Source organism: Lepidothrix coronata, unplaced genomic scaffold (genome assembly GCF_001604755.1).
Source record: "Lepidothrix coronata isolate B3197 unplaced genomic scaffold, Lepidothrix_coronata-1.0 Scaffold58, whole genome shotgun sequence".
In the NCBI taxonomy this organism is placed as follows: Eukaryota; Metazoa; Chordata; class Aves; order Passeriformes; family Pipridae; genus Lepidothrix; species Lepidothrix coronata.
In genome coordinates this window covers 5,129,979-5,156,507 of record NW_016690238.1, presented here as the reverse complement: position 1 = coordinate 5,156,507, position 26,529 = coordinate 5,129,979, and the positions used below count along the sequence as shown (strand labels likewise).

At 41.8% G+C, this 26,529-nt stretch overlaps 2 protein-coding genes and 1 long non-coding RNA gene across 7 annotated transcripts in view; 1 reads left to right on the top strand and 2 right to left on the bottom strand.

The window, feature by feature from the left end:
• Nucleotides 1–1,974, bottom strand: part of GTF2A2 (general transcription factor IIA subunit 2) — a 10,471-nt gene extending 8,497 nt beyond the window's left edge. Inside the window, exons 1-2 of the mRNA XM_017816742.1 lie at nucleotides 1,936–1,974; nucleotides 133–338 (exon numbers count right to left, since the gene is read on the bottom strand). Of these exons, the coding sequence (XP_017672231.1) occupies nucleotides 133–338; nucleotides 1,936–1,974 (245 nt within the window). The remainder of the gene's footprint in view (nucleotides 1–132; nucleotides 339–1,935) is intronic.
• A 775-nt stretch (nucleotides 1,975–2,749) lies between these two features.
• BNIP2 (BCL2 interacting protein 2) lies at nucleotides 2,750–20,207 on the bottom strand. 5 transcript variants are annotated; one of them, XM_017816949.1, is made up of 12 exons: nucleotides 20,094–20,207; nucleotides 15,670–15,807; nucleotides 15,055–15,185; nucleotides 14,204–14,271; nucleotides 13,029–13,202; nucleotides 11,029–11,205; nucleotides 10,305–10,407; nucleotides 9,869–10,000; nucleotides 9,146–9,232; nucleotides 8,912–9,010; nucleotides 7,532–7,567; nucleotides 2,750–5,171 (listed from the first exon to the last, which is right to left on the bottom strand). In XM_017816949.1, the coding sequence occupies exons 3-12, from the start codon at nucleotides 15,102–15,104 to the stop codon at nucleotides 5,123–5,125; spliced, it is 975 nt and encodes a 324-aa protein (XP_017672438.1). In that variant the 5' UTR covers nucleotides 15,105–15,185; nucleotides 15,670–15,807; nucleotides 20,094–20,207; the 3' UTR covers nucleotides 2,750–5,122. The 5 variants fall into 5 exon arrangements, with proteins under 5 accessions (XP_017672438.1, XP_017672439.1, XP_017672440.1 ...); XM_017816950.1 differs by lacking the exon at nucleotides 20,094–20,207 and adding an exon at nucleotides 20,034–20,048; XM_017816951.1 differs by lacking the exon at nucleotides 7,532–7,567.
• Nucleotides 20,208–21,223: 1,016 nt separating this feature from the next.
• On the top strand, nucleotides 21,224–23,161 carry LOC108498358. The gene is made up of 3 exons (XR_001875156.1): nucleotides 21,224–21,270; nucleotides 21,770–21,966; nucleotides 22,916–23,161. It is a non-coding gene; the product is annotated as an uncharacterized LOC108498358 (long non-coding RNA).
• The last annotated feature ends 3,368 nt before the right edge of the window (nucleotides 23,162–26,529 follow it).

Genomic DNA, 26,529 nt, shown 5'->3' with positions numbered 1-26,529 from the left:
GCTCAGCCGGGCCCTGCTCGGCCCGGGAGGTGATGGAAATCCCGGGCATTCCCAGCTCAGCCGGGCCCTGCTCGGCCCCACGGCCCCGCGCCCCCAACACGGGCGGCCCCGGCCCCGCCGCACTCCCCGCACCGGGGAACGGGCCGGCCCCGGGAAGCCCCTTCCGTGAGCCCCGATCCCGATCCCGGCCCCGTTCCCTCCTCACCGCTGCTCACGGGCGGAAGCGCCGCGGCCCCGCCCGGGCCGGCCCGTGACCCGGAAGCGGAACGGGCCGATCCCAGACGGACAGACACACGGACAGGGGCCTGTCCCAGACGGACAGACACACGGACAGGGGCCTGTCCCACACGGACAGACACACAGACAGGGGCCGATCTCAGACAGACATACAGACGCGCAGACACGGGCCGATCCCACACGGACAGACAGACACGGGGCCGATCCTCCAGGGCCACCCCCGCGCCCGCTGCAGTGACACCCCCGGCCCTCTCGGCAGGGCTTTATTGACACGCGGGTTCCCCCCCAGCAATAACCGCCCGCACATTCCTTCGCAGGCGGGTTTGTCACCCCGCGACCCCTCGGAACACAGGAAAGAGAAGCTTATTTAAAAAGAAAGTCATAATATTCTTAAGAGGTAGGTGAAGAGTCTGGTACTTACATTTTTTTATATTAAAGGGGCAAAGGAAAATAGTCACAGCGGTGACGAATGGTAGCAGCCAAATCATGCCAGTTCTATTATCCGTGATTCACAAGCTGTGCTCTATGATTACTGCAGCTCCGTTGTGTTAAATACTGCCTATTTCCCACATCACACATACTAGAGTTTACAGATACTGACAATGTAATCCTGCTCTGGTAACCCTTTATCTACCATTCAACCATTAGAGCACCCCACTGTTCAGCCCTGTCTTATTAATGATGACTAAGAAACACTGCAGAACTGCAGGAACGTGAGCATCTGTCCTCCGTGAATTCTTCTTTATAATTATTAACCTGGAATTCCATGTCATAAATATTAACTATCAGCTGTGCAAGCTGAGCAAGGAGCGTGGTAAGAGAAGACCTGACTTTGGAAAACACTCCAGCAGCTTCTTCTCAGATTATTTTCAATACTAAAAAAAAAAAAAAAAAAAAGCCCATTAATTTTAAATCAGAGTAATCTGGGCAGTCCAGATTGCAAAACTGAAAAAAGATCTAGTTGAGCAAAGAATGGTTTTAATGTCAGTGATCTCAGTCATGCTTGAAGGGAATCAGGAAAAACCAACATAACTGCACCCTCTTGTCTTCACAAATGCCCTTTTTTCCTGTTAGCTCAATATGGGAATGAGACGTGATAAAGGGAACAGTGCAGTTCAGCTTAGAATTTTGAAGCTAAGAAAGCTGCAGCACAGGTCTTTCAGAATACAAACACTTAAATATTTGTTATACTTCAGAATGCTACTCTGACTAAAGCCAGGTGTCCTTAAAAAGTATTAATTAATTAAAGCACTTATTTCAAGCATCTCCAACAACCAGTCGGTGAAACAAGTCCTAGAGAATGACCTGCATTCACAAGGACTGAGTAAAAATTTTCACTGAGAGCTTTGTAAGACTTTGCAGTTACAAAAGGCACACCAGCTGTTATCCCTCTCCTCTGTTCCTCACATGAGGCTTTTCTAAGGGAGACTGGAATGACTTGAGAATTAAAGTCATCTCCAAAAACAACAGCTTTTGAGAAGACATGAATCGAAACCATTTTTCTAGACAGTAAATGTTGTATAAATCCATAGGATACACCAACAAAAATTTGACACTGAAAGAAACACGCTTTTCACCGAGAAACTTTGTGACGGATTGAGTTTAGAAAAGTGCCCACTCCCAGTGTATCTCTATTATTTTCAGTTCAGCACAGATGGTTCAGTAGATGCCACCAGTGAAGCTGACAGGAGCAGGCACCAAGGCCACCTTCTCCTCCCTATGACACTTGGAGGTCATGTCGTTAGATTGACCTGTAGTCTCATCTTGAAGTGACACCAATGACCTGCTGGAAGGTTTGAGGGTGTCATTAGAGCACTTCAGTGTGCGATGCAAGAAATCTGCTGCAACATGCTAACAAAGACAGGTTCTGCCCTAGTCACGTGCAGTCAGAGGGTAACTGTCAGTACAGCTCCTCACAGCAGTCAGTGCTATTCCTCACTGAAAATAAAGGAAACATATGATAAACTGCATTGTTATGAACACAGTTACACGTTATTCCAACTAGTTCCATGCTTTTTGGAATAAAAATTCTCCATTTCAACATCCCAGAAGCTCAAAGACTCCAATCTGCTGCAGCACTAAATCCTTGCAGATCCCTTTCCATTCCCTTCCAACATAACATGGCTCTGCCATCTTACACAGAACGTCAAGAACATTCAATCCAGAGTCTACTCACATCAGTTTTTAATGACACTTTCTCCAAAATCCCTTTGCCACTTCTGAAGACTTACCCTGTTGCAGAAATCATTTTACTTAATGTCACATCCATGGAGAGTCCACTGGCCCAAACCTTCTCTCAGTTGTCCACAGCAGTAACAGGAGACAGGCAATGACTTATTGCTGTGCATTTATATATAAACTAACGAGACCTCCAAGGCAAAGGGAAATTAGTGACTCATGAAATTACCTTTTCTTAACTCTGCTCACTGAATTCTAGCAACATGAGTCTTACTTTTAGAAGTGCCACTGAAAGGTGAATTCCCTACAATACTGTATCTTATCACAAAGTTTATTCAAGTTTTGAAATCGTTTTTATTAAAGTACGACATTCCAACTTTTCATGTTTTTAATTATTAAAATATATTACATTATATTATAGATTTCAAAAAAAGATAAGTTTGACAAAACATTACTCATAACTTTGGGACCACTTTGTTTTTTGTAAACATCCACCTCACCATTCAATGATGAGCTGCAAGAAGTCAGAGGGGGATAATTCTTTAGTACACCTCTTTCTCAGGCTGCGTATCTTTAGGGACAGAAGAGCTGTTGTGCTCACAACTTATACTGGAGAAATAAACCATTTGGGAAACACATACACGTCTCCAAAAGAAATCAAACTCCTGCAGCATGAAACTGTGGACTCACTTGGCCAGCAGGAAACATAACAACAATCCCATCATTTGGTAAATATGGCACATAGAGAGCACTTGCTTCTCCACACTGCACTATACACAGAGAGAGGAACAGGGCAGAGAGAACTACAACCCCTCCACTGAGAATAAACCTTTCTTCAGTTAGGAAAAATGGAAATGAGATCATCAGAATGTTTACTGTTTAGCTTAGGATGCATGGAAACCCAGTAAAAATCAGGTTTGCATGTACACTGTCAAAGGATCAGAAGGCTGCAAGTGCCCAGTTTACTGACTAAACTTGACATTAATCTGGGTCAACATGGAAACTGAGGCAGGAGATAAGGCAGCCCAAAAGAAACTGTTAGCATTTGTGCTCTGCCCTCAGAGCAAGAGCCAAACCTGATGGAATGTGTGCAAGGCATCTTGACATTGGTACGGCCTCTTATACAAGTACACCCTGTTTATTAATCTCTTTGAAACTACTGTAACAAAAGAACTTTGATCTCAAGAGGAACATCTTCAAACTGCAGACTTAACCTTCCAGAGACACGGGCAAGCTCCCCTCACCTGACATCAGTGTGCTCCCAGAGTCTGTACAGGTATCACTAGAGACAGCAGATTGTTAATTGCAAAATCTTGACCCCAGAACTCTCTCTCAGCTGCTGTTTATTAGTGTCAGGCAGTAATGTGGTTGAACACAACCAGATTTTTTTCTAATAACGTAACTGAGTAACACTAACTTCAGATATAATTGAGAAGTGATATTTTTTGGCAAAGACAAAATTGTGAGCACAATAAACATCAAAAGCAAAGATTTAATATATTTGCTAGAACATTATATTGCTCAACTCCTGAATGAATTTATTTGCATGCACCTGTCCTTACAGGGAAATTGCAATGTTTATCAGATGTTACAAACTTCTCCAACATATTCCCCGCTGCATTACGATTGCCTCAATAAACGTATAAACAGTAGTGATGTGTCCAAGAACACCTCTTACAGACACAGGTTTACCACCGTTGTGGAGAGCAGAAAAACCCCCAACCTTTAAATCACTTTTGTAAAAGTAAAGTACTGCTGTATCACGTGCAAAAATTAAGAGCTTTCGAAACAGATGTTTCTTCTCCAGGGATGACACAGGTAGCATAAGACTCCCCATACTTCTGCCAAAAAAAATGGTATTATGGCTGGAATAACTGTGTAACTCCCAAGTTCTACTGAGTATGACCAGAGTTCCTACTACGGACAACCAAGGTTCATCCAGGAAGAACTGCAATGAACTCACTTCATAGCAGGAGCTGAGACAGTCTGGATGTCCTGAAGCAGATCATAAATTCACAACTTCAGCTGAGAAAGGTCTGATACTTTACTAGTCATTCAAACAGTTCAGCTTCTGTTGTGTCTCAGGCTTGGACCCTTTGGCCAAGAGCCTGATGTTCCCAGAACTGCAGTTCTGGACCCTGGACAGGGGACTGAAGGGCTCTCAAGGTAGGGAGTGAGCCTGTATTGGGTGTGTGAGCAAAAAGAAGGGTCTCTGCACTCGTGAAAGACTTCATGTGATTGTTAATAACCAAACAAGTTCCTGCAACAATGAAGAAATGCACTTGACCATTTACAGCAAAACAGATTGATACAATAAAAACAAGTAACTTACGGCCTTGTCTACCTGCAAATGAACTCCTTCAGCAGGCACACACAATATATTGCTCAGTCATAAAAATATATATTATCTCTTTCCTTTAACATTTAGGTATATAAATATTTTACTGAAGAACATGCATCATTTAGATAAACAATGGCAAGAACATCCTCTGAAAAACATAGGGTTCTTTGACATTTAGCAGTATAAAACGAGTACATAAACAGCTATTAAAGTCAAGACAAACCAATACAGCAGGAAGCAGTTCTTGTGCTAGTCCAAAGCACCTTTTGCAACAGGTTATATGATACATACACACAGAGAACACATTGGAAATGGAAACAGCATCATCCCATCTGCATATTCTTCAGTCTTGTTTGCGCTCCAGACTTACTGTTCACTTTTCTGCTCCTGTTTTCCATTCAGCTCTTGGTCAACTCTGCTCAGCAAAGAAACACTAAAATTAAGACTTTGTTAACATAGTTTGGTAGCTCATATATTAAGAAAAAACTATTAGTCTTAAAAGGAAAACACAAAGCTTTCACATGGGAAAAGTTTTAGTAATTAAATATTAAATTAAGGTTTTTATTTAATGCAGTCACAACATTCTTGGGGTTTTTTAAAATATCTATTTTCCTACCTCCCCGTAGAAATTAATTAATTAATTTAAAAGAACTGTTAGGAAACCATTTAAATACTATAGCACTTGAGAGAAAACATTTAAAAAGTGCAAGTGAAGTTTGACTACAGAAGAAAAAAGCAGGTCTTGTGCTTTTATTAAAAAATGCAAACAGGAATACAAGCTTACAGGTAATACAATAATACTGGCAAGCACTACCACTTTGGGGAATTCATATGCTGCAGAATAAGCACTGAATTACCTTCAGAGTTATAGTAATTAAGCCAAGAAGGTAACAGGATTAGTTGAATCAACAAAAGCGAAGAGGCTCCTTAACTGCAATATTTTTTCTACTAAGTTTAAGACTTTTGGAATTACCCAGGAAAAATTCCCCACCATGCTGATAAAGGTGGTTTTTACTTGGTGTTTTACTTTTTAACATCTGTCTTGCAACTAGCAAACAAAATGCTGCTCTGCAGGAACCAGTGGATGACTGACAGTCCTGCACAAAACATTCTTTTCCTCTTTACAGTAATAACAAGCTACAGTCTTAATTCAATCTTCTATAAAGTAAGCTGCGCATGGAGGTAAATTAATTTTAAAACCAACAGCAGTTCCAAAGTGAGAGAGACAAAGAGTTTGCCCTCTAACAACTTGTCTAACCTGTCTCTCAAACTATTACCAGCCAGTTCTCCAAAATGACAGAAACACTGGCAGCTCCTTTAGGCCACGAACCCATAAAAAGGGGAGGCAAGTTTTCTGTTTGCTTGCTTTTTTTTTCCCCTCCTCTTTCTTGCAGCTGTAAGGACTGAACCAAGTACATTGGGATCCAGTAGGTCTGGAGCACTGAGGTCTGGAAGCAACAAGCCCAGCTGGAAAGCCAGTCAGGAGCACAGTGCAAAGGGTGCTCTGAGGCTGCAGCTCAGCCCTGACCTCCCTGCAGTGCCTCAGAAAAGCTCCCTCGCCTCTGTTATACAGTAAATAATGCTACAGCTGCTTCCAACCTGGGTGAAGACTTGGGATCAAATCCTGTCATCTCTTCTCTACATCTGTTTTTCACTGAGGAACACGCTCCTTTGTACAAAAGTGATGGTAGTGCAGGGGACACTAAAAAGTGCTTGTTGTACTGAGATTTTTAAAAGTTTGTGCATTACTGTTTGAATGTCTCTGGGTTGCATCCTGAATACATTGGGCCTTGCAACAGAATTGGGCCAAATTATGCACACTGGGGAAATAAAAATCAAGCAGAACTATTGTTTGACATTTACTGAAAGGGTTTCTTAAATTTGACAGGCTTAGTACTTCAGGTCACACACTGCAAAATTATCACTTCCTAAAGAACGTCCAACACATCACTAGGTTTACATGCTAGCTTTCAGAAAGAATTTAAATTCCATTTACTTTAATTGCTCAGTGTTTCTCTACCCAATTTAGACAATAAGCTTCCCTTAATAGTTATGCAAACACAGAAAAAGTAATTAAAAAAGAAAACCAAAGTTAGTAGCAAAATCTTTCAATACAATTGTTAGTGGGTGAAAAAATAACATATCCATCAAAAAAATGTCATCAGCTGCTGGAATAGCTTGAATAGTTAGCAGGAGACTGAAAATTAACAAAATGGAAATCCAATGTTTATTAGCAAGGAACGTAGGCACTGCAAATACAAACAGCACTAAAATACTTATTTAGATTGCAACTGTGCAAGTTAATAACTAAAAAGGTAGTGAATACCAAGAATACAAGATTCAATATTAGAACTTCTTACAGAGTTGCATCTCTGCTAATGCACAGACAGCTTAGCACCTAAATACAGCTCATCTTCAGGTATCAATTCTCCTTAGAAACAGGGAAATTGGATTTAGTAGATTCATACAGAAACACTACTTTTGCCTCTTGAAGACTCAGTTGAGAACACATGTATTCCCTTAGAAGTGAGCATCTCACATAATAATGTAATAGAAACTATTCCCAAATCTCTGTCTGAACCCCCAGGGTGAGCTTCTGTAGATGATTTACTGCCTGCAAGTACAGGAGGGTTCCTTTCATGCATAAAAACTTGGGCACGAGTGCATGTTTATATTTACAAATGCTTATTCCTTTATGCAAGCCAATCAACTGGGAGTTAGTTGCAGTGCAAATTGTCTTATCTAGATGCAACCCTAATCAAAATATGAATATACCTTTTCTGTTTCTTTCTAAACTTTTCTTCTTCATACCTTGGTGAGGAAAAGTTTCATTTCAGTAAATATAACATATGAAGGCCAAAATCAACAGAAGCTGCAAACTAGTATTAGTGTCAGTACAGTTTGTAGAAACTTATCAAGTGTTGAATCTGATATAATTAAGAAAAAATACATAGTAGTTCCAGCATTTATAAGCATTAAACAAAAAACATTTAATTATTATGACGTAACAAATGAGTTCAATGAGACCTCTTGCACGGCATCAACATTCACCACTAAAATTTAAAGTCTGTATTCATAACAGTTTGGAGCCAGATATAATCCTCCAAATCTGACAATTAACTCTCTAAGTTAACTAAGTTCAGCTTCTGCAGAACAGTTAAAGGTTTATCAACACAGAAAGGATTCTTTCAAGAGTTGGAATTACAATCTGAATATTCATAACACATCCTTAAAAACACCCAGTAAAAAAAATTCTAGAGAGAGCACCAGGCTCCTTTAGCATTCTTTCATCCCCACCTAAGGAAAACAGTTCTCTTTGTTTTAGAGTTCAACTGTGGAACTGATCCAGCTGAATGTTTCCTGCAATGCCCAGCTATTTGTGGGAGCACAAGGATTTGTCCAACACGGATGTGCCCCTCTGCCTGCACACACTAGGCCATGTCCTCCCGGTTTGTGATCGCCTCTGACGGTGCAGAACGTGCCACAGGTTTTGGATGTTATCCCCTCTGACAGGCTGAGCAGTTGATCATCTGGTTTAAGACCCAAGTTTATGGTTTCTACTCTCTTACTGCACCCACAACTGCTATTGACAAAAGCATCGTCATTATTTTTGAGAGAAGAATTGCACTGATGTTAAAATGGATATTTATATCTGGAGGGAAGGGAAAAAAATGACATTGATGCTGCCCTCATTTATCAAAGTTGTTTAGAACTGTAATGGGTAGAGATTCAGCACTTTCCCAACACTGCTCTTCTTTGAAATGAAAGCCCAACCCAAGTGATATTTCAGCACTTGTTCCTCTGAAGAACACTGAAGGTATTATAAATAACTTCAGTACCAACATGCCCAGAATTTCTCACTCACAAGTCAGCTTCGCATATATATGAGGTGCAGAACAACTGCCTTGTCTCTAGAAGACTTAATTTGCACATCAGAACTCAGTGATCACACAAACACCACCCTGGAAGTCACTCAACAGGGACATGGTGCCTCCAGCTCCTCCACCCCCAGGTGAGGTCAGACATGGACCCTCCTACGGACAGCAGGGATCTGAGCTGAAGTTCCCAAGTGTTACAGTCAAACCAAACCCTGCTTACAACACACCCCAGCTCCAGCACATGGACAGTGAGAACAGGGAGAATAATAAAACGTACTGTTTTATGCACTCTGGGATGCCAACGTACTCCATGGGGATGAGCTCAGCTAGTTCTGCCAGGGTAAAGACATACCTAATTTTTTGGCTGAATTTTGAGCTGTGGAAGAACAAATGCAGGGTACAGTTACAACTTAAACATTTTCAACTAGACCAGTATTAAAACAGTTATTCAAGTTCAAAGTAAACAGCTGTCAGGATTACTTAAAAAAAGAAAAAGCTTCCAGAGCATTACCTAATAAAAGGTTTTGTGATGGCCAGGAGTGTTCTGATGAACCAAGAAGGATGAACTATAATCAATGATTTCAGATTTTTCCTTAACCTGAAGAATTTAAACAATGAAAGTAATTACTAGAAGAAAAAAGCAGCTTGACAACAAGGGGTTTTTGAATATAAAACAAGTGTGTTTTTGCAAGCCCACCTGTCACATAAACCTAGTACTCTGACATTCCATTATTAGAAACCAACATCTGGCAGAAGAAAAAATACTATAAAAATTTAAGACACAGTATCAATTTAAGAAGAATGACAAGGAAAAAACACTCCAAGAAGAAGTTTCTTTGAATCTTTTTACACAGCTAATGATGAAGTGGCTCACACATTATTAACCTTATATTAATACATTAAGTTTTAACGATATTCTACAAGATAACAATATTTAATATTCTAAGACTACTGTTTTCACCTAAAAAACCCCCTCAACCCTACAAGTAACAACAATGAAACAAACAAAAAAAACACACACAAAAAAATCCAAACACCACACAGCACCCCCCAGGCATGTCTGGAGCATTATCCCATAGTGTCCAGCTTAGGAAGGGGTTTTCAACAGGCCAAGCAATTTCCTTAACAAATGTTAACCAAAGGGACCAGACACCACATTGAACAGCACTTCATCCCAAATATGTCTATCACTGAGCATGTGAATATTGTAAGAAAACACTGCAGAGCTTCTTACCTTCTGTCAATCTGCTGGTAACACTTCCTGAGCCAGCCTAGACTGGGCATTTTCCTCCGTGTGGTTGCACCGTTCAGGTAAACTATCATATAGTTCTCAGCTACCAACAGCTCTAAAGTGCCAATTACGTACCTGCGGAGACAGAAAACTTTAGTGTCCACAGCCTTCACTTGAAAGTAATTCCTAATAATTCCTATGCTCAAATATATTAAAAATAATGAAAAAACAGAGTTGGCAACACTGTTGAACGACATCTAATCCATTTCTTTCCTTCCCCAGGAAGCAGATGCAGTTGCTTTTCTATTTGCTACCTTTCCCTCATCTGAAATATAAAAAGCTTTATTAAAAAAGAGAGAGAAGTAACTGTCCTTATATTAGAATGCTAAGTTTCACAATGTGGAATTAAGACAGTATTCAGAGGCAGATGATGACTCACTTAAATAGATTGTCCATCAGGTATCTGTAGTTAGGCTGGCTGCTTTCAGGCATAAAGCAAACAGCAAACACAACAATGGCATTTAACCCATCACCATAATAACCTAAAACCAAAGAAAAGAGCAACAGTAGTGACAAAGATGACTACTATTGACTACATTTACACAAAGTCAAGCACATTCAGTAAGCTTTTTCATTATTTACCTTAAAGAGATTTACAAACATCTACATGGACAGATTCTTACAGTTACAGAAGACCTCAAGATTTCTTTTTTGTCTACTTCTAAAGCAATAGCTGAAGTCAATCAAATGCTGTACCTACAACCAACATCTCAGCATATTTAATAACATCTTATTTTAAGTTAAGTCAACTTGTCTTCCAACCTAAACTTCACAGACTGTTGGGAAGTCATGAATTGATTTTGGCCTTAGTAGATCTACAGTTAGTGCTTTCAACACACTTAAAACCAAAAAAACTGTACTGGTAGCAGTGACGCTGTAGAACAGATTGAATACATCTCATTACATATGTGCACTTTAGTGCATGTGAACATTTTGGAACTTTAGTTTAATAGAGAAAAAAATTATTAAATCACCAGTGTCTTAACACTGCAAAAAAAGAACCATCACAAGCCATTATGCCCAAAGCTCTCCCTGTGCCACCCCAGCTCAGCCTACAGAAGCAGCTGCTCAGCAGTTCCCCTCCCCACATGGCCAATCCTTACCCCCATGACTGATAACTTTTTTATAGGGCTCAATTGCCTTCATGTCCACCCTGTGGTCCTGCTCTCCGATCCGGAACATCCGCCAGCGCCGCCCATCGTCCTTCTCCTCTGCCTCAGTGTACTCAGTGAGGGAGCCCTTCCTAATCACATCAGTAGTTTTTGGTTTGGGAAGATCATCTGCCAAAGGTAAAACACGTTCAAGATCCATTATGAACACCATTACAGTGCCAATCAGGTACAGCACTGGTTAACCACTTTGCTGTCTGATCTATTTTGGTGTTCTTTAGCCAGTCACACAGACCAGCTGGTGTCAGGGATATTTTATCAACATACTCATGTTGGCTGTAATTTTCTGTGTTAAAAGTATGTGAAAAATTTCCATTTGTGTAGGAAGCCTAATTAATTGTAGGCTTTCAGAACACAGACCTCAGTGAATGGCACCAAAATAGACAAAGTGGTTAACTCCAATGAGAATTACAGAGGTTGCTTGATCACAGATTTACATACAAGCATGATTAAAAACATTGATGGTACCTTGCAAGCAGACATGCAGGCAAATCTATTAGAAATTAAATCTAATTCACATGTGTGTAATCAATATATACGAAATTTATGTGACAGCAATCTGTAAGACAATTTGCATCAATTCAATGATGATTCTTGACTTTGTTGCACAGACCTTACCCAAAGCGAGAAAAACCTACTGCAAGTTAGTTGTCTGTTCCCAAGACAAAGCTGTTAATTGAAACTATCCTTCCAGGAAAATGAAGGCAGCAGCATTAAAGGAAGAAAAGACAGAAACCCTTTTCAGCCACTTTTAAAAACAAGACACAAGCATCTGGAACAGTTCCTTCGCATCACAGCAAAACTACCCCTAAATACCAATTCTTCTTAAAACAAGGAAAATCCTTTTATCCAGGTAAACACCCCGTCTCTGTTAAGAAAACTTCACCTGCAACATGTCTTTAGCTATTCTAAAAAACAAAACCACCCCCTTATCCTAAAAAGAGTGTTTCTTTCTCCACGGGTATTGTTTCAAACATAACAGTGAGAAGAGAACTTCCTGTTCAGTCAGGAATTAACATTATTTTACTTTCAGAATAAAAAAAAATAATAATTGAGTTTACATGTTTACTTAGAGACATTTTTAAGCCATGAAGTTTACAGATGTTAGAGACTTCAACACACTGACCAACACAACAGTTCTTGGTTTACATAAAAGGGCCTTAAAACATAATTAAACTCTAAGTTTAAACTTTATGCTTCAACTCCTACACAAAATGTTTGCCTCAAATAAAATTTGTTAGAATCTCCAAGTTTTGCCTATAAGAGTAGGATAAAGCATCTATTAATTTCTTAAAATTAAGATCATTACTACTGTGGCTATAGCTACATTAACTTCCTATCAAGTAATTTCAGAATTCCTTGACACAAAACTGAGGCTCTTCTACTAGCAAGCAAACCCTAAGGCTTTTGCCATTCTTACCACAGGAAGGTATGAGACAGGTGTTACTCAGTGTTTTCAAAAATACCACTCAGTCCTCCTTAAATTGCAGTTCATCAGTTCCTGGGCAGCCAATCTCTATCCCTTTGGATGTTCCCTCCATTTAAACTCACCTCTAACACATAGAAAACACCTTTGAGATTTTTTTTTGACAGGGTGGCTTTTAAAAACATACTGCAACAGAAAGGATTTTCCATAACTTCAAGTCTCATAGATGTATATGTAGATGATAGACAGATGTATATATAGATGGTATTCAGCTAAGTTTACTTGGAGTTACAGCTATTATTATGTTGCTTGTTTACTAATCAGATGAGGCCTTTTGCTCTTTAAAAATTCATTCCACCCATTTCCAATTTCTAATCTAATCACTCCCTTTATGTTTTTCCTCTTGTAACTTCAAGTCATAGTTATTTCTTACTTGAGAAACTGCTCACCTGCACATAAGAAAATAGAAATATTTTAGAGGATCTGAGCAAAGGACCAAAATACTTACCTTCCCATTCAAATTCATTACTGTTTTCTGAAGGAGTATCTAAATCATCCAAATCAATCTCTCCACTCTCATCCAAGTCATCAGACAAAGCAGGTTGCTCGCTGGAATCCAAATTTAAGCTGATATCTGGAGCCACTAGTTTCTTCCTCACTTTGGTTCCATTAACCTCTGCATCTAAAAAAAGCAAATTGTTTATTCCCAAAGCTAAATGAGTTCAGACAAGCAAATTAATAACACACAACAGCACCATGCTCTTTCATAAGAGATTGTATGCTAATGCCAGTAATTCAAACAATGTATCTGTGGATTAAGAGTTTAATATGGGATGAAAAGAACAGAAGGTAAAAGATCTCAAGTTTTAAGATTGTAAGTTTACCCAGTTGTTGCAGATATTATACCAAATAAATCCTGCAAATAATACAATAGATTCATGTCCCTACCCTTGTTTTTGTTAGGCATCAGTAACATCATAACCACCTCTGATGAAATAAAAAATAACATACAAGTTGAAAAAAAAACCTGACAGACAACAGTGAGGACAGAAAGTCAAAGAACCTGTTTGTGAAAACACAGAATGCTTTCAGGCACAAGGCAAATGCTGATGTGATTTAGACAGCACTTGAAAGCAGGGAATAACATCAAATTACTGATCCTGCACTAGAAATGCCACAAGTACAGCACACAGACAAAATCAAAAAAAATTTAAAATGTAAAAAAAAGCCATTTATATTATTTCCCCTCTGACCATTGAAACAGGCAATGCTCCTAAATAGCCACAAAAGTCTGAAATTGGGAGCAAAACCAAGGTAGGCCCCAATTGCTGAACAGAAGTCAAATAATGAACAGAGATTTGAAGACAGATCAGGAAGTGAGTGCAATAATTCCTTGTTGTCCAGCACTACCTGGATAGCTCTGCTCACAGAGAGCACAAAGACTCTCGTATTTTTGTTCCAAAACCCTTTTCTTTCTAGATCAGATATTTATAATACCCTTCACATACAGAAGTGCCATTTACAATGCTGTTTCCTCAAGCCTGACTCAAAAGAGAACAAAAAGCCCAACCCAAAGAAACCAACCCAAGAAACCCCACACACCGAAAAACCCCCTGAAGCAAAATGGAGCTTTAAAACAGCAGCTAAGTAGGAAGCAGCTTGACTGGAGTGGAATGTTCTTACCAGCCTGGCTTTCTGTTCCAGCTGCAGCCAATGTTTCAGATTCAACAGGATCATCCTCTGGCAGGGGCCTGGGACACAAAGTAGAAATTATTGTTACAAAACCTCTTTACATTTTTTTAAATGCCAAATATTTAGACTTACACACTGGTAAAAAAACCACTCTGGGATAGTACTGAACTAAATTTAATTCTAGCCTAAGTTCAAGTTCTCAGTAAACAAAGCACCAAAGTAGTAGAAAATTCCTTTACAGCACTCAAGGGACCATCTGGTGATGTGACAGAACACTGATTACTACCAGTGTGTCATCCTTAAGAAAACCTGTCACATCCCTGCTTGACAAACTTTGACATCAGTGTATGACAGGAGTAGTTTAGTCACATGATCACAGAAATGCCTCCAAAGTCAGCTGATGCAGCTCCTTTGTGGGCCCAAGCATCAGAAGCAGCCTTAACTGGTACAGACTGCTCAGGAATGTTGCTCAATGAAATATCTGGGCCTTGAGACACCGGTAATAATATACAAACAATGTAGCTGCAAAATATCATCACAGAAAATAAACAAAGCCAAGCTTACAAATGTTCACTTCAGCAACACTGGAAGCGTCAGCAGTGGCAATCCTGCATTACTTCACTTCCACAGAACATGAAGCAAGCCCCTTCCAGACCACAAAGAAACACACCACAAAACCTTTTCAGGACTACTATATTAATATCTATTAAATATATACTATTAATATATAATAATACTACATTCAAGATCATTACTGAGTACTGGTTCACCAGGAAGACAGAGGGGGCTTATTGTGGATGTTGTGTGTTTGATCTGAATGACTTTAAAACAAAATTCAAAACCTTGGAAAATCTTCATCTTGCCATTCTTCCTTAAACTCAACACCTTCCATTCTCCAGCCAACTTGCACTGCTAACAGAGACTCCTGGTCAGCCAGAACCTCTTGTCTTCAGGACAACGGGCTAAAGAGGAGCTGCAGGAACATAACAGAAGATGCTACTTCAATACTACTGTAATTCCCATACTGGCAACACATCCTTTAACTTATCCCCAGGTTGAGGTATTATGCAGAATAGAAACCAAAACAGCACAGGGAAAAGTTTATCATTTCCATTTTACTTTTTTTCCCATACAAAACTGCTTATGGAATGGCTTATCATACAGTAATGGAGGTTGGAAGGGATTTCCTGTAATCAAGCAGGATCAACCTCTCAGTTAAAATCCAGCCCTTGAGCAACCTGATTTATCATTTATGATTACAGCAGTTCACTCCAAAATGTAAGAAACCTGACATGTCTCTAGATTCTATAGGAGATAACGAATAAGTGTATATTTTGAGGAAAAAAAATCCACACGGTCAGATCTAAAATACAACCCATTTAAAAATTAAAACAAAAACCAATCAACCCAAACACTTAAAATATAACTGTTTAAGAGGCTGCTTTCAGAGAACTCACCCTGGGATGTGCAAGGGAAGCTGTGTTTTTTCAGGCTCACCCATCACCAGCAACAAGGAATCCCCAGTAATGGAACATGATAAACCATTCTGCTGACATACAAGTCCAAACCAGCTGAAGTTCTTGGCTGTGTTGGCTCTAAATATTGGCAGAAACAGGTAAACTTATCAATGACAAAACACTGACCAAAACAAGAAACAATGGTACTTTTAAATGCAAAGGAGCAATCAACATAGAACACCAGTAAGTACAAAGTTCAAATGCAACAATGCCAATTAACTCAGAGATGTGGGTTTTTTACATAGCTAAAAAGAAACAAATTACACTTATTGTTTTGTAGGATCATCTTTCCCAACAAATCCAAATGTCTCTTATCCTGACCTGATTCCAACCACAAACTGATCTTAAAACGTCCTGCAATGCTTAGAGCTACACCACACAAGTTGATTAATAAAGAAAAATTAAAAGACTGATCTTTTTATAAAACTGCAGTACTACAGAAGAAGTAAACACTAATGACCTCAGTTTAAACCTGTTACTGACATCTCCCTGCTTCCCTCACTCAGAAAACTGAAACTAAATTTCTAGAAGGTAGCAATTGATGCCTTAAGACCTTTTTAGTTTCTTATTTTTCTAATTTTGTAAGCTTTATAAGTTTTGTAAGAAGTAGAAGCAGCAGCCCTTGTTCCCTACCCTGTAGCACAAGTAGTTTACACATTCCTCAACCCTCTTACCCCATTCCATGCTCCCCATATCAAATCTACCCCTGAATTCAGTAGGAATGTTTAGTCTTTTGTCAAGGCAAGGCCTATACTGTTCAGAGAACACTCATATCTTGGCCTGAACAACAGAACAGAGTCAAGAACTGGGTGACCGGGTACCCTTTGTGCTCTGAGGATGATGAGAATGATGAAGAAGTGATCCCAAAAGCCCCCAGACCCAGTTCCCAGGGGGTGGCCTAGGGGGTGGACCAGAGCAAAGGCAACGGAATGGACAAAACTTGGATTGGTCAAGCAGTGTTATAAAATGTAACATCTCCGGCACAGCCTTGGCACAAATTAAACTCTTTCCTTATCTCACCCTCAATTAACTGCTCCTGAGGTTTTTTTTCCTTAGCATAAGCTGCACAGGCATCACAACCTAGTTCCTCTGAAGGGTCAGACTCCTTGTTGGAATCATTCAGCACCTGAACCTCTGAGTTGCTGCACACAACCTTCAAGAAGTTGCCCCTGGCAATTGTTCCTCTTTCTGTTTGTCCTTTCTGACTAAGACCCTGTTTGGAGCAGTTTCTTGCTGCTTGAATGATGGGCCTGTGCTCCTGAAACAAGTCCTGCCTGTCCCTGAGGTGATGACACCCAGCACAGCAGGCGTGGGTGTGCCGGTGCTGCCCTGCCACTGCACCAGGGACTGGAAATGTGTGCTGGGAGAGGACACCCCGCTGTGCTCAGCACTGTCAGGGAATCCGGGCAGCTCTCTCTGCAGTGTTGGGACATGGGGATGGAGCACAGGGAGTGCCACCAGGGACCCTGCACAGCCAGGAGACAGTGGCTACACCAGGATGGAACGAACCACCTGATGCAAACACCCAGCTGACTATAACTCCAAAAGAACACCTGACTTGCTGGCTCCACTCTTGGGGGACAGATGAAGCAATTAAGAAAACTGACAAGAAAAATACCCAAATGCCCCCCCAACCAACCTCATCACCGTGCTGGTGGCTGTAAGATGCTCCTCCTGAGCTCACCTGCACTGCACTCACAGCACAGTTCCCTCACAGTTTAAAGTTGGGTTTTCCTCCAAGACTCTCATAGTTTTCTCACCACACTTTTGAAAAAACACCAAACATGAAGTAACCTTATTAATTGCAAAGGTACAGCATTTCAGTGCAGAAGCAATTCCTACCTGCTTGTATTTCATTACACTGAGATAAACTTATTATGCTGTTATCAAAGTTTAAGATACTTTTACAAAACACTCCTCACATTACTTGCCAGCAGTTTCTTATTAAGGTGGATCAGAAAGCAATCATTTGCTAAATACCACACAGGACAACTGAAAACAACTTACAAGGCAACCTCTGAGTTCAGCATCAGATAAGACTGACTTTAGGTTTTCAGCATCCTACTTAACGTGCTGACTGAGTAGTTGTTTCAGATGTTTTTACTTCAAGTCTCATATATAAAAGCACTATCATTTGTCAACTAGAAGAATGAGAAATTAAGGAGGAAGGGTAATCTTCTCAAGGAAGTTAGAAAAGTGATGACTAAAATAATTTTACATCAATTAATATAAATGCTTACAAGCAGGGGAAAAAAAATTCTGCTTTTACAAACTAAAGCTGAGTTTAGAATAGTCCTCCTACTAGTGCTGTGGCAGTGCTGACATCTGTTTATAATAAGCCAAAGTCTTTTTAATTCGGCTGTAAAACTAAAATCTAAAAACTTAATTTGAAAAATGTCTTATATTGTAATAATGCAAGTATTTATCAGTCATACAGAAAAGCAATTAATTTCTACCTGATCAAGGCACTCTCCATGGTCAACTCAAACACTTGTGCTTTCTGAGAACAGCAAACCTGACTTACTCTCCATTGCCCATTACTTTCTATTTTGCTTAAAGAAATGGAATTGGAAGACTGGGAGTCATCTAAAGGTCAGAAACTTCAACACATCAAAGCCCATCTGGATGCAGGGTTGCCAAGTGGTTCTGCCCTCTTACTGGAGCCACTTTGGTGCTCAACAATGCCTTTCATTCTTTTAAGTATCCCAACAGGCAAGTTGTGATATTACAAAAAGAATTACCACAAGGAACACATGACTCAAACCCACCCCTCCTTCACTGCAGCTGATGAACACATTTCCATTCCAGAACAGTGGGTTAAACCCACTGTAGTTTGCATCTGAAGAACAACACTGCTTGCACCAGAGGTTAAACAACACTGTTTCCATCCTTTTTCCTAAAAGAATAGATAATTTTCAGAATTCTCTCATTAATGCCAAGCTGCCTCAGCTGGTAGGTACTGGAATATCAAGTACAACAGTCTTAAGAAGCCTACTAAAAATTGCCAGTTTTTAAAATTTACTGTACAGCTAAACAGGGACTCTAGTCTGTCCCAAATATTTAATAAAGGGGGAGAGGGGGAATGACAACAGAAAGCTTAAGATCATTTTATTCATGAAGTTAAAGACTCCTTGCAAAAATTAATTAGGTTTTCCCCTCTGAGTTCGCAGGCAAACACACAAATAAACAGGAGTTCCACGTTTCCATGGTCCCACCTGCCCATCCAACACACAGACCCACAGTCAGTCCTCCATCAGCACTTCTGCATCTGAAGTCCAACAGATATAAAATTTCTCTTTGCAAGGCCATTGCAACGACAAGCACAGACTGAATGATGCATTTGATGGGTCAAGAACAGAAAGCTGTCTGCACCTGAAAAAGTCAAAATCAACCTCAACAAAGGTTAGCCTACTTTCCCCCCCCTACATTTCACCTCACTGTGTCAACAGAAACATTAGCTGTTAATTCCAGGTTCCAGGCATTAAAGAGGTGCCTCTAAAAGTAATTTTCCCATTTGATTTTACAGCAAGCCAAAAGCAAGGAACAGACACATCTCCTGGTGCACAAACCCACGCGATGGAGCTCACGGCAATTTCTAAATGTTTCTATAATTCCAGTGGCTTTCAGAACGTGACCATGAACACAGGACATCTTTCCCAGACTTCAGACAGACATTCAGACTTTATCTGTTGCAAGTTTGCATCAGGTGACACAAGGGCTTTCATTAAAAACATGTCAGTTCTTTGCCTCCTTTTTACTCCTTTCCCTCAGCATTGAAGCACAGAGAAATCAGACAGCTAAAAGAGAAAACCTCTGAAAATAGTCCCGCTTTCCTCTCCAACACTGCTCTGAAATCCACACTCACAGCAACAGAGGGATCTGCATTTCTGTGCCACTCAGACTCACTTACAGGTAAACACTGACTTCTGTCACAAAGAATTTACAGCCTGCCTAAATACAAATCATATTCCTCTGTAGGACTTAAACATGCACACGAGTCACCCAGAAACAAGCAACTACTATTTATCGTATTGCGTTAACAGCAGGAAATAGGGAGGGACTAAAACAAAAGGCACTCCAAAGCAACCCTTTGACTTCCGCGCCCCGGCTCTGCGCCCGTCCGGGCAGGGATATCCCGGGGCAGGGGGGATTTCCAGCTGGGATTCAGTGCTCACAGCTCTCCCCGTGCCTGGCACGGCGGGGCCGTGGGGTCCCTGTCCGTCCCCGGGGGGGTCCCTGTCCGTCCCTCTCGCCCGTCACCGTCAGCGCCGCCCGGTCCGGCCCCGGCCGAGCCCCCTGCGCACCTGCGGCCGGGCAGCGGCCTGAGGCTCCCGGCTGGCCGCTCCCGCCCCCCGAGGCCGTACCTGTGGGGAGAGCGCGGGGCAGGGACGGCACGGACGGCACAGGCCAGGCCGGGCCGGGCCCGCGTTCACCCGGAAGCGCATCCGCCGCCCCGTCACGTGATGGTCGGGCACTCGCACGCACGCGTAAACCGCGCGCTCTGCGGGGGCGGGGCCGGCGGGGGCGGGGCCGGGAGGGAAGGATTACACGGACTGGGATTGCAGAGCTGGAAGGGATCCAGCGGGATCATCCAGTCCTGCTCCTGGCCCTGCATGAGGCCATCCCCAACAACCCCACCCTGTACCTGAGAGCGTTGTCCAAACCCTCCTGAAGCTCTGGCAGCCTTGGTGCTGTGCCCACTGCCCTGGGGAGCCCGTTCAGTGCCTGACCACCCTCTGGGGAAAGAACCTTTTCCTGAGATCCAGCCCAAACCTCCCCTGACACAGCTCCAGGCCATTCCCTGGATCCTGTCCCTGGTCCCCACAGAACAGAGATCAGCGCCTGCCCCTCCTCTGCCCCTCACGAGGATGTTGCAGACCGCGGCGAGGTCTCCCCTCAGCCTCCTCCAGGCTGAACGCACCAAGTGCCCCCTGCCAGTCCCGCCATGGCTGAGGGACGGCTCAGGGACGGCTCAGGGACGGCTCAGGGATGGGTCCCCCCCTGGCTCAGGACGGCCCAGGGATTGCTCTCGACCCCGGGGCCGAGGCGCTGCCCTCCGAGGGATCGCGGCACGGGCGGGCCCCGCCCCGGGCAGCCCTCGGCCGGAGGTGATTAACCCTAATTAGCTGCTGTCCCTGGGCATCGGCACCGCCCTGCCCGCTGGCCGCTTGTCATAGGAGTGTTACCCGAGAGACCGAGCCCGGGATACAGAACGGGAAATAGGCACAGTCCCCTCACTGAGCTCCGTGTGTTCGACAGTGCTGTGCCTGAACTTCAGTGGGGGACTGTGAGAGCAGTGTCAGAAGCAGGAGTGGAACCTTCTCCATGAGACTCACAGAATGGTTTGGGGTGGAAGGGGACCCTGAAGATCATCCAGTGCCACCCCCTGCCATGGGCAGGGACACCTTCCACTAGCCCAGGTTGCTCCAAGCCCTGTCCAACCTGGCCTTGGACACTTCCAGGGATCCAGGGGCAGCCACAGCTTCTCTGGGCAACCTGTGCCAGGGCCTCCCCACCCTCACAGGGGAGAATTTTTTCCTGGTACGTAATCTAAACCTACTCTCAGTTTGAACCCATTCCCCCTTGTCCTGTCACTAAATGCTCTTGTGGCTAGTCTTGCCCCATCTTTCCTGTAAGTTCCCTTCAGGTACTGGATAGATAATGTTAGTATTACAAACCAGCGAGGCACTGCTTACAGAGCTATGGAGCAAAGGCCCTGAATTTCCACATCATTTGCCACTACAACTTAAGCTGTATAAATATGGCATCCAAAATACAGACCTTGTTCATCACATATGCACAGTAGAAGCTCAGGACATTACACAAATCTATTTTTTAAAATGTTTTTCACATACCTCAGAATGCTAATGGTAGTTACTTACCGTTATGGAGGAGGAGATAAGGATGGAAGTAAGGATTTGCTAAGGTTTAGAACCTACCACTAACATACCGTTATAATATACAGACAGCTTCTGATTTAATCACAGCTGACCTACTGCCTGATAGCTGCAATAACAATAACAAATTTTTTTTATTTTAGGGTGCTGAAGGAACTTGGAATGAATGTGACAGATGTGGAGAAGTGTGGAAACAATTAAGAAGTGGCATAAAGGTGCAGAAAAAGCATGGAAAACATGAGAAAGAAAAATAACACTAAAGAAGAAAAGAAAGCACAGGCACCACCAACCAGCAAAGATAAAATCTACAAATAACAGGAAAAAAATCACAATTATTAAGGTAAATTAATTAGAGCATTGAAACTATATTCAGAAAGAACTAGTATCATGCACAGCAAATGGCCTGAGGCCTGTATACATTATCACATAAAAGTTACAAATGTAAAGCAAGAGCTACTTAAGTATAAAGAAAGAGTATGTAACCACTGGTAGGGAGAAATACAGTAAAGCAACAAAAAGGAAAAAATGTATCCTGCCACCTTTGTTTGTCACTGGTGTTTGTGGAGGTAAGGATGCAAGAAGATGACCAAACGCTCCATGCTAAAGGATGTGATTTTTTTGCGGCTGCTCCCAGCTGCACACCAAACCCCTGACCAGTGTTCCTACTTTGGAACTTCCTGTGTCTGTAGCAGCCCAGCTTTTAATAGTGAAGGTGTGGTTATGAGGCTTTTGTGATCAGTTTGTGAGGTACTTGCCCAGATACTGAGGACTGAATGGCAAGAGAGCTCAGCCTGTTGTCAGAGGATCTGTGACAGCTGGAACTATTCCAGAATGAGCTGGGTCTGGCTGAGCTGTAAAGATCGAGGGTGTCTGTGATTCCTAGAGGGGCACATTGCACCTCAGAGAAGAAAAGTTCCCTTCTAGGGGCCACTCGGTTAACAAGGATCAAAACTTACCTGAACACCCCTTGTTTTATCAGCAAACATAAGTTTGCCAGTTGTCAGTACAGGTTTTGAATCAGTACTGTTCTTTTCTGGTATAAAGTATAAAATGAGATTAATTTCTGTAGAGAATAATTTTATTACCCAACAGATAATTTTCCTTGTCTTTCAACAGAGCAGTATTGGACCACCATGACTTACTAAGTCAAGAGGTTGAAAGTTTTCCAGTAAATTAACAATTTAAGAAAAATTAAATGTCATATTAAATACTTCTAATGCTTTTCTAAATGTGCTTCAGTTGCTGATAAAACTGTTTAAATGCACAAACTGTTTAAATGTCGTCTGCAGGACTCCAACGCCCAGCTCGTGCCACAATGCTCAGCAAATTGTGCAATTCGCCATCTCTGACACGGGGTGGCACAACATAGCTGGGAATCCATCGAGTGCGAAATGGAACCGAGAGCACACGCAAACAAGAGGTCAGAGCCAACTACGAGGGAATGTTGAATAATTCTATTTCTAAACATCAGACAATTGCAAATATAAGCATTTTCTGACACGAAAGCTTTACCAAAGAGAACAGGCTTGAAGGAATAATGCTCTATTGCATGAATTTGTCCTGTACATGGAAGGAATAAACTGTTACACGATTTTGGGGCATCACATATTTCACAATTAACCTTTAAATAGAAATTAGTCATCAAAAGCAACAGAATACAAAACATCCATCTTTTTAATAGTCCTTTCACATTTTACATATTAGAAAAATATTTTCTAGTAACCTAAAAAAACCCCACCACCTAGATGAAAAGTGCCCCCCTTTCAAGTGGTTCAAGCAGCAGCTCAGAAATGTTGGAATTTGAAAACATTAATTTGAATGTCTGTCTCTGTGGGGTTGCATGTACAGACTGCATTTGTACAGAATTCCTTCTTGCTATTTTCCCTATGCAAGAAGTTCAAATACTGTTGTGGGATTTTTTTCCCCCCAACTTTATTTTACCCTTTTTTGATGGTAAGGGCTTTGGGCTGTGGTTTTGTAGCCCATCCAAATAATTTGGCTCCTGTCTTAGACACCTGTGATACAAAATTACAAGATCAGCACATCATGGAGCAGCAGCTTTCAGATCTGTGGGCAGGAAGTGTGCAATATTTTGGTTCACTTCTGCTATTCCTATCACCACCTCTGGAAAGCCATTCTATTGGAATCAGCTGTCCCACTGCAGTAGCTGGGTTTCATGGTCTTGGTATATCATGAGGGATTATTGATCCTATAGTGACCCTCCCCACAGTCTTTCTGTGTCCCCTCTCCCAACTCGCCCTGAGCTACTTCAGATCCACCCCACGATGCTGCAGTGGACTAGTTCTTCAGCAGACTTGCACTTCACATCTCCTGACACCCCCACCCCCATGTTTTGTCTTTTTCTATCTCTGAACAAATCCCTGGCTGTTGAAAAGAAGCCAAGGTCTAAGCCAGGTCTCAGTGAAGAACTTGTGTTTGGAATTCAGCTGGAAAAGTACAACAAATACAGAGAATGCACATCTTTCTGAGTCAAACCAAAGCCCAGACCTTGGCCATTTCAGGGGCAGAGCTGTTACCTACACACAAATGAGAACCTGTTCCTCCTCTGTGGGTATGATTTCAGGAGCATTTATATATTTTTCTCTAGCAGGGAACAGTTTGTTTGCTACAAACAGCCATACTGGTACGAGAGAAAGCAAGAGCCAGCTTGGCAGCCATGAAAATCCTTCTATCTGTATTGGTGGGGGGACGTGTTATGATTATTTAGTTTATAGAATCTACTGATGTTCTTCATTACTCTTTAAATAAGATTTCTGTATCTGCAAGTGAAAGGTACTAAATGCATCGCTATTAATACCATATTTGCAAATTTCTATGCCCTCAAGAAAAGTGGATATTAATTTTACTTTGGCTGAAAACTGAGGGATCTATTAACTGTGGGAATAATGTGGAAAAATAACAGCAACAGGAGATCTCTTGAATCTGCCTCTTCCAGATAAGGACTGTGAGACAATCCCAGTACACCAATAGCACTGCAGACAAATGTGTGGTTGTGTACTCTTAACTCACAGTCCTTAATTTGTACTGGCAGGTCTGCCTGTTTCAGAAAAAGGAGACAGTTACACATAGGCACAGATAACTTTTGTTTTCTGAGGTTATTTTGACATGGTAAACATTCTTATCTTTCTGTGCCTTGTAAAAAAGGTCTGATCTTTGCCATTTGCAGTATCAGATTAATGTCTACAATAATGCTGTGTTAATAATATTATTTTTATCATATTGTGGTCTTAATCCAATATCAAGGGTGGATGAATCACACTAGGAAGATATTTGTGCATAATCAAAAAATCTGCAGCTTCCCTCATAGGAAACAGTTGAGTTCTCAGTTTGTGTTTCTGTGTGCTCTGATGGTCAGGCTGTTATTCATGCTTGGTGCAGGATGTATTCAGTGATACTTGGTTCAGCTCACTTCTAACAGGTTCTGAAGAAAACCACAAAACACATGAAGCGCCCTGTTACATGGACAGAAGATATCTTTGCTGGTTGAGCTTGAGGGGAAAACTGGGTACAATTATATATTCTTTTAATTATTCATGACTTGGGTCTGAAGTGAATGTGTATACATTTTTCACTTATTCACTTTATAAAATTCAGAACTAAGCCCAGAAGCAGTTTTATTCTTGGCAGCATGACAAGTTTCCTTTCCTCAACGAACCAGTCAAAGGAATTGTTCCTCAGAGAGTTTGTCATCCCCGTGTATCCCAGAGAGGCAGGAGGGAAGCTGGCATTCATTACACCCTCCGTCACACATCTGTGTGTACACTCCCTCCCTCCCTCTCTGCCTGTGACAACAAGCCCCTCTCAGAGGACTGTGTTTATATCCAGCGTGTGGTTTCATTTGTGTAGTTGATTTGCAGTTCATTAATCTAGAAAGTATAGCCCAGTTCTGATAAGGACAATGTACCCATCCATATCTGCTTATTCCACCTTCTGTCCCCAATGCACTACAGTCTGAAGAGAGAGGGAATTTGTGCTGTTTTGAGGAGCAACTGCAGCTAAAGCAGCTCGGGAGCCAAAGCTGATGTAAACACACACCAGGAAATTGTTTTGATGTGGCCTCTCAGGCTGCTGGCAATGCACTGTGCTTCCTTGGGAGACATGCAAATTTATGGGACACAACTTGACATGATTAAGGCAATGCATACAGAGGAGGTAATTGCCCTTTGGCAAGGGAATGATGTCAAGGGCCAACAATTCTTTATGTTCTTGGCAGTGCAGGTAGGATCATGAAATCAGGGGCCTCTTGGAGTTTCATTATAATTTAGGTGTTGGATTTGGTATTGTTTAAAAAATGTTTGTCCAATGTTTATGGTTGTATTCCTATTAGTTGTTTGCAGGGGAATCTAAGAACAGTGGTCAATTTGTAGTCATCAAAACCTATATCTGTATCTGCTGCTATTGTGACAGCTTATGATAGCTTGTTGAGTTTGGAGAGAACAACAACAACAAAGAGGAGTTAAAATAATGCCACAGGGAGACATCAACTTCTGCTGCTCACTCACAGCAGTGGGGTTCTTCACTTTGAAATGTAATTATCAGAGACACTGACTGATAATGTCCTTGTTGGCAGACATGTGCTCAGAACTCATCCAACATGCCTGAGTAGAGTCAGATGCAGCTTGTGTCAGGGTTAATGAGGAATTACTGATCACTACCTGGGAATCTGGGGGCAAGAATGGCTGAACTTAAGGTGAAAGACTGCGTATCCTATTACCACTCCCCTGAGTCAGCCTAGCAAATAGCCAACTGCAATGTCTTAATTACCCGCGCGTTAGGACCGAGCCTGCTCTGCCTTGCAAGCTGCGCGCGTTGCTAATTACGTGGGGTGAGCACACAGGGAACGGGCACTGGGGCTGTGCTGGGCCAGGCAGGGTTCCCACTG